The 7,427-nt window shown below is 60.5% G+C and overlaps 1 protein-coding gene across 1 annotated transcript in view; it reads right to left on the bottom strand.

The window, feature by feature from the left end:
- The window catches only part of SCARF2 (scavenger receptor class F, member 2), a 19,686-nt gene that overhangs the window by 5,792 nt on the left and 6,467 nt on the right, over nucleotides 1-7,427 (bottom strand). The window contains 8 exon segments of the mRNA XM_011986077.1: nucleotides 51-290; nucleotides 367-470; nucleotides 1,081-1,209; nucleotides 1,341-1,559; nucleotides 1,669-2,188; nucleotides 2,395-2,496; nucleotides 2,579-2,637; nucleotides 7,197-7,322. Of these exon segments, the coding sequence (XP_011841467.1) occupies nucleotides 51-290; nucleotides 367-470; nucleotides 1,081-1,209; nucleotides 1,341-1,559; nucleotides 1,669-2,188; nucleotides 2,395-2,496; nucleotides 2,579-2,637; nucleotides 7,197-7,322 (1,499 nt within the window).

A 7,427-nucleotide genomic window follows, 5' to 3' on the forward strand; every position in this document is an offset into this window, starting at 1 on the left:
AGGGGCGGGGCCGGGGCGGGACCCAGGGGCGATTAGCTCTCGGCTAGTGCGGAGCACAGAAGGGGCGGGGCCACGTCCGTGGCGGGGGCGGGGAAGAGTTGGATCTGGGTCCGGTGGCACCGAGAGGGTGCGGCCTGAACCCAGGCGAAAGCGGGGCAGTATCTGGGCTTACCGGCGCGCAGGGTCCTTGCCCCGGCAAGCGCAGCAGCAGCCGAGCAGCGACAGCAGCAGGCAGACGAGAAGGACGAGCAGCGCGCCCGCGCCCATCACACCCTTGCGCTGGTTGGTCTCTGTAGGGGATTATGGGGTCAGCGCGGTTTCTGGCCCCCCCTGCATTCCTTAACGGGACGCCCCTCATCCACTTACCTAGGTGGCAGGCACCAGTGACCGGGTCGCACGAATCCTCGTGGCAGCTGCAGGCCTGAGCACAGTCCGCGCCGTGGAGTCCGGGCGGGCACGTCACGTTACAGCTGCCGGGACATAGAGTCAAGGCAGGCCACAGCCGCCCCCCTAGGATGCCCCCTACCCTCACCCCTCACCCGCGGCCAGGGCCCAGGGTCCAGGGTCCCAGAACCGGGCTCTCTCGCGCTCCATTCATCGTCTAGGGTTTGAAGCCCAGCCCTGCCCGTGGCACATATTGGGGTGGTGGATGTTTTGGAAACGAATGTTGCACAACCAGTTGGGGGGACCTGGGGGATAGGACCCGTGGTGGCCGCGCAGCAGCGCCCACTGCTGGGGCTGACTTAGGTGGGTGGGAAGAGGGGCTGCTGAACCAGACCCTTGGCTGTAAGTGGAGGTCCCTGCTCCTTCTATACCAACTCGGGGTCACCTCAAGAGCCCACTGACGCAGGCTGGACTGGTCACCAGATCCCGCGCTGAACTGGTGGCTTCCCGAAATAAGGGCAGGAAACTGCCCTCAAAGAGCCTACTGTCACCCCCTATCTGGGGTAAGGGACCAAGGCTGAGGTGATAACCCAGCCCAGGGTGGAAAGGCCACCTCGTCGGCCCCTGGGGTCTGGCTGGACCCTCCTTTGTGGCAGATACAAGCCCTCCACCCCCTCCCGGTCCCGGGGCACTCACTGGGGCCCGTGGACGCCAGGACTGCACAGGCAGCGCCCCGACTGAAAGTCGCAGTGGCCGCTGCCGCAGTCGGCGCATACGAAGGCGCAGTCCTCGCCGTAGGTGCCATTGCTACACTTGGTCTCGCACCTTGGAAAGATGGGAGGAGGCGTCAGCAGAAATGGAAGCAAACGGACCACAGTGCCCTCGACAGAGGGCCTTCATGGGGGAGGCAGGGCAGGGGGCTGCGTGTCTGGGCCGACGGAAGCAGGGCTGCTCACCGGTCGCCGATCCAGCCCGCGTTGCAGCGCGTACACTTGCCGGTGACATGGTTACAGGCATGGCCGTCGCGGCACGGCGGACAGCGGTGGCTGCAGCCCTCGCCATAGAAACCGGTGGCGCAAGGCTGGTCGCACTTGGTTCCGTTCCAGCCAGGCTCGCACGTCAAGCAGCGGCCCTCGGCTACCGTGCACGGCTGCTGGCCCTTACACTGGCCACACCTGGGGGAGGGGTCGGAGGCTAGGGAAGGCTGGGACCCGCCTCACCCCTGCCCCCATCGGCGGCCCGCCCTTCCACCTCCTCCCTCCCTGGCCGAGAGACCGCGCTTACCGGCGGCGACAGCCCAAGCCGTAGAAGCCGGCGGGGCACGGCTCGCGACAGTACTTGCCGCGGTAGCCCGGCTCGCAGGCACACGTGCCGTCCACAGGGTGGCAGCGGCCGCGGAAGCACTGGCAGTAGCGATCGCAGCGCGCGCCGAACGTACGCTCGCGGCACTGACAGCGGCCGCTCTGCTGCTCGCAGGGAGACGAGTTGCAGGCGCACTGGTTGTTGCAGCTGCGGCCCCACCAGCCTGCGTGGCACAGGCAGGCGCCGGTCTGTGGGTCGCAGCGCGACGTGGCGCTGCAGTAGCACGCGCTGGCGCACTGCGCGCCCCACCAGCCGGGCTCACAGCGGCACGCGCCGCTCCGCGGGTGGCACGTGCCGTGCTGGCACTGGCACGCATGCTCGCAGCGCGCGCCCCAGCGCCGCGCGTGACAAGTACACTGGCCTGTCACGTCCTCGCACTGCCCGTGTGGGTGGCAGCTACACAGCTCCTTGCAGTCGGGGCCCCAGAACTGGCGCGGGCACTCTGCGGGGGAGGAGCGGAGGGGGTGGAAGGCCCCGGTGCTTGAGTAGGTGCCCCCAGCCAGCCAGAACCTGCCCGCGTCCCGCACTCCAGCCGCCACCTTTGGGGACCCGCCCCGAAGACGATCCGACCCCGACCCACCCTGGACCCCGCCCCATCTCTCCAGGATTCCGCCCCACCGACCAATACTGGCCCGACCCCACGCTCACTGGTGTCGCAGTTGGCACCGAAGTAGCCGTGGCGGCAGCGGCACTCGCCAGGCCTCACGCACACCTCGTTCTCCGAGCACGTCGAGTTGCCTTCGCACACCGCTGTGGACCAGACAGGCCAGAGCTGCTGCGCGTCCTAGCCCCGCCCCCGACCCCGCCCCAGGTACCCGGGATGACCACTCACCAATCCCACACTCGTCCCCTTGCTGCCTCCAGCCAGCGCAGCACATGGGCACCTGGGAGCTGCGAGCAGAGGGAGGACATCTGAGCCCAATGCCCCTCCCCCAGCCCCCATCTGCTCAGGGCTCCTCTGCAGCCTCCTCACAGACTCCTTGCCTCTGCATTTGTGCTCCTGTCCTAGGGGGGTGGTTACTGAGGTCCTGCCAGGCAATGTGTCTGGCGGTGGAGGATTGCCACAAACAGACCTGACCGCCAAGAACTTTCCAGCCCAGAACTGCCACCCCATCTCACCTAACTCCTTTGTGTCTTCCTCCCACAGCCACTAGGCCTGAGAAAAGTGGCCTTGGAGTCCCAGGAAGGACCACAGTGAGGTAGCAGCCAGGAAGAGGACCATGGGCCTCAGGACCTGCTCAAACGTGAGGGTCTAGAGCATCCCTCCAAGTGGAGGGCCCGGCCTAATGGGTGTCATGGATCCAGATGTGATATGATATGACATGACAAGGACAGAACTAGGACTGGCTGGGCCACAGGGACACACCTAGATGCCCCAACCCTGGGGCTGAGCTCCACTGGGGAGGGGCAGCCTCTGGGTGGGGGGTGGCATGTAGACACAGTGAGGTGACCACTTGGCAGAGGGGCTTCTGGAGGGAGGTAGGATGAGGCCCACCCAGCCACTAGGGAAAGAGCAGGCACATGGGGAGTCCTCCATGTGCAGGAGGAAGGTCAAACTGTGGCAAAAGGGCTCAGGGACCAGGGTGGAGGAAGGAGCTACTAGAGCATCTGTTTATGCCTTTGTTGTTGTTTTTGAAACAGAGTCTCGCTCTGTTGCCCAGGCTGGAGTGCAGTGGCACGATCTCAGCTAACTGCAACTTCTGCCTCCCAGGTTCAAGCAATTCTCCTGCCTCAACCTCCCTAGTAGCTGGGATTACAGGCGCGTGCCACCACACATGGCTAATTTTTGTATTTTTTACTAGAGACGGGGTTTCGCCATGTTGGCCAGGCTGGTCTTGAACTTCTGACCTCAGGTGATCCATCTGCCTCGGCCTCCCAAAGTGCTGGTATTGCAGGCATGAGCCAGCATGCCAGGCTTGTTTATGCTGATGGTCTTCCTCTTGTTCCATTTGATTTGGCTTTATAGAGTACACAATGCTTTATAGAGTACACAATGCGACCTCAGTAGGTCCTTTCTAACCGCGGCACTTCAGGAGAGCACAACCTCTAAAACCCCGGGTGGATGGTGTATGTGAGCACAAAGGTTTGGAGGCCCTGCCTGAGTGAAGCCATGATGGCTAGAGAGGATTCATAGGAGATGAGCTGGGGTTAGCTCACATTCAGGGGCAGAGGAGGCTGAGAAGGAACCACCACCAAGGCTGCAGGATCCTAGGGTCCCAGCCAACCCAGAACTTCGCCTCAATCCTAAAGGCACGTAACAGCCATTTGCACTTTAGAGAAAAGAAGCGTGCTTCTTCACAAGCAGGCTCAGATTCAGTATCTGAATTCAGAACCAGGATGTGGTGGTGGGGGGAGTTTGGAAGGAAGCCTGAAGACCCCAGTGGGATGGGACAGACTGGCTCCTCCACACCATGCATTTAAGGATAGTACGTGCCTGGCACGCTCCTGCCCAGGCTGCAGAAGATGCCCCAACCATTCCCCAGCTAGACAGAATTCCACCCCCTGCACAGAGCACCTGGGCCTCGAGGCCCCTCCTCCTGAACAAGGCTTGGCTCTCCTTCAGGTCAAAGGTGGGACCTGGCGAACAGGACCATAAAATCCCAAACTTTGAGGAATCGGTTCAGTGTATTTTCCACGACTAAAACTGAAAACCAGAGACAGGAATACGAAGGCCTGGCTTTTCCTGGCCCCTGCCCCCACGTCTCCACCCACCCAGCCCTGACCCAGGGAGCACCAAGGTGCCCAAATGCAGGGAGACCCAGGTCTGCTGGCCATCACCCACCCACTTGTGTCTGCTTCTGAACCGTGGCCACTGGATGGAGAGCCTCTGCAGGTGTCCCTCCTGTGAGGAGCTTTGCCAGGTGGCCTGCTGGAATTGCCCCGGAAGCACTAACCCCCTTCTGCCCTGGACATGTGGTTCTGTGGCTAGGAGCCTAGTTTTAGGGCCACACTCAGCTGGGTTTGATGTCTGGGTTTGCCACTTGCGGTATGACCTCAGGCATGGAGCTTAAGCTCTTTGAGCTTCAGGCTCCTTAGCTATATAGTAGGGCTCATGGGTTTGGTCCTACTGTAGGAAGATTAAGAGAGCCTAGATGTTTTTAGCCAGGCATGGTGCCATGTACCTGTAGTCCCAGCTACTCAGGAAGCTGAGGCAAGAGGATCACTTGAGCCCAAAGAGTTTGAGGCTGCAGTGAGCTATGACGGCACCACTGCTTTCCAGCCTGGGCAAGAGTGAAACCCTGTCTCAAAAAGAGAGATAGAGATAGGGGAGAGAAAGAGAGAGAGAGAGAACCCAGACCTATGAAGTGGTTTGGCACATACTAAGCACAAAGGATCCTGAGGGCAGGCTGCAGTGCCTCTGAGTGCACTCGGTCATCCCTGGCTTAGTGGGCACCCAGGCCTAACCCCAGCAGAGCTAATACCCACCAGCAGGACAGAGTCCATTTGGGTTCACTGAGGACAAGATGCTTTCCTTCTTGGAAGGGCTGGCAGAAAAGGCCAGGTGGTGGTGGCAAGCCGACTCTCTGAAGATCTTACAAAGATGGGTGGGGAAAGATGGCCTGCTGCAGGGCCAGTCCCATGCTTGCTCTGTAAGTCGGTAAGACCCTGAGGAGCCAAGCCATAGGCTGGGCCCAGGCCCCTCAGCAAGTAAGACATGCTGTGTAGGGAGGCCCAGTGCCGTGGCTCAAGCCTGTAATCCCAGCACTTTGGGAGGCCGAGATGGGCGGATCACGAGGTCAGGAGATCGAGACCATCCTGGCTAACATGGTGAAACCCCGTCTCTACTAAAAAATACAAAAAAGCTAGCCGGGTGAGGTGGCGGGCGCCTGTAGTCCCAGCTACTCAGGAGGCTGAGGCAGGAGAATGGTGTAAACCCAGGAGGCGGAGCTTGCAGTAAGCTGAGATCCAGCCACTGCACTCCAGCCTGGGCGAGAGAGTGAGACTCGTTCTCAAAAAAAAAAAAAAAAAAAAAAAGACATGCTGTAGGTTTCTCCCTCATAGAGCATTATTTCTTCTGTGATTCAAACCCACTGTGAGTTCTCACATCTTCAAGTTGGCTCATGGTATCCATACCTATCCATGTTCTCCCCCAAATCCAGGCAGAAAGGCTTCTCTGCCTGCCACACCCTTGAGACCCCACACCTGCCTGGCCCTCCTCCTGCCCTGCCTGGACACTTCTCCTCTGGTTTCTGTCCCCATCCTCAGATCTCTCTTCTGCCCACACTAGCTCCCTCGGGAAGCTCACTGAACCCTGACAACACCTTGGACCCTCCAGCAGGGCTCGCCCGTCAATGCTAGACTTGCAAATCCAACTGCCCAATAGATGGATGACGTCACCAGAGGGAGGCCTCATGGGCCTCATGCTCAACCAGCCCAAACCTGAACTCTTGACCTCCTTGCACCCTGAGTCTTCCCTGTCTCAGATAACCCCTGCCTGTCCTTTCAGGCTGGGAGGCTGAGACCTGGAGAAGCATCTCTGGCTTCTCTTTCTTGTCTACACAAGATCCATTGAGAAAAAAGATGCTGAGCTCTAGCTTCTAAAGGACATCTAAAATGGGATCACTTCCCCTTCCCTATCCCAGCCTTGTGAGAGCCACCCTCCATCTCCCTGGCTTTTTGTAACTGGCCCCAGCTTCCACCCCCTGCCCCTCAGGGTGTGAAGTGTTTGCCACCTGGCAGCCAATCCTGGTCAGATCCCACCCTTTCTCTGTGCAAAGCCCCAGGGGGTCCCATGGCCCTCAGAGGAAAAGTCCAAGTCTTCTGAGCAGTGGCAGCTCACAGTGGCCTGCCCACCCTCACTCTCTGGCAGCTCCTCCGCCAGTCCCTCCTGGACTCTGCCCAGCCCCCTGGATCTTTCCTGTACTTCCACAGGCCCTCTGCCTTGGGAACCTTGCCCCAGACACCCACAGGGCCTCTATGCTCTCCTGCAGGCCTGTGCTCACTCACCACCTTCTCAGCGGGTCTCCCCAGACCACCCTAAAGGAAACAGCACTCCCCAACTCAACACCTCCCAGCTCTTGCTAGATGTCTAGACACACTTGCTTTTCTGGACTGTAGGTCTCCTCTGCCACAGGGTCAGGATCTCCACCACAGCTTCCTTACACCAATGCAGGCTTGGCACACTGTAGGTGCTTAGGATTTTACTGGTTCTGCACTCTCCTCTCCCCATTCTCCTGCCTCCCAGGAAAGGGAAGGGCTGATGGAAGCCTTGCAAGACGTGGGAGGACAACAAACGCATGTCCCAGACCCCAGGTGGGCAGGGCCCAGAGTGGCTGCCCTTCCCATCCACGCTTGCCACTCATGGACCATAGCGATCCCCACTTAGCCCCATGAGGGGGTTGTGATCCCTAATCCCATTTTACAGAGGTGGAGACAGGCCCAGAGAGGTCAAACGACTTGCCCAGGTCCACACAGCTGGGTAGGGGTGGCACCAGGATCGGAACCCAAACCCGGGCTCTCGGTTCCTGGAGCAGGAGCTTCCTGGGAGGTCTGCAGACAAGGGGAGCGGGAGCAAAGGGCTCTCAGGCTCCGGACAGTTAGAGCCTGGCACCGGACCCCCATCCCTGGTCCCGGGCCTGCGGGGGAAAGAGGACTGGAGTGAGTAGACAGAGCCCACGGCGATCGCGCCCTCCCCCTCTCCAGGCACAGCCCCGCCTGCCGCCGCCGCTGCATTCCTGGGG

Source organism: Mandrillus leucophaeus, unplaced genomic scaffold (assembly GCF_000951045.1).
Source record: "Mandrillus leucophaeus isolate KB7577 unplaced genomic scaffold, Mleu.le_1.0 Scaffold291, whole genome shotgun sequence".
Taxonomy (NCBI): Eukaryota; Metazoa; Chordata; class Mammalia; order Primates; family Cercopithecidae; genus Mandrillus; species Mandrillus leucophaeus.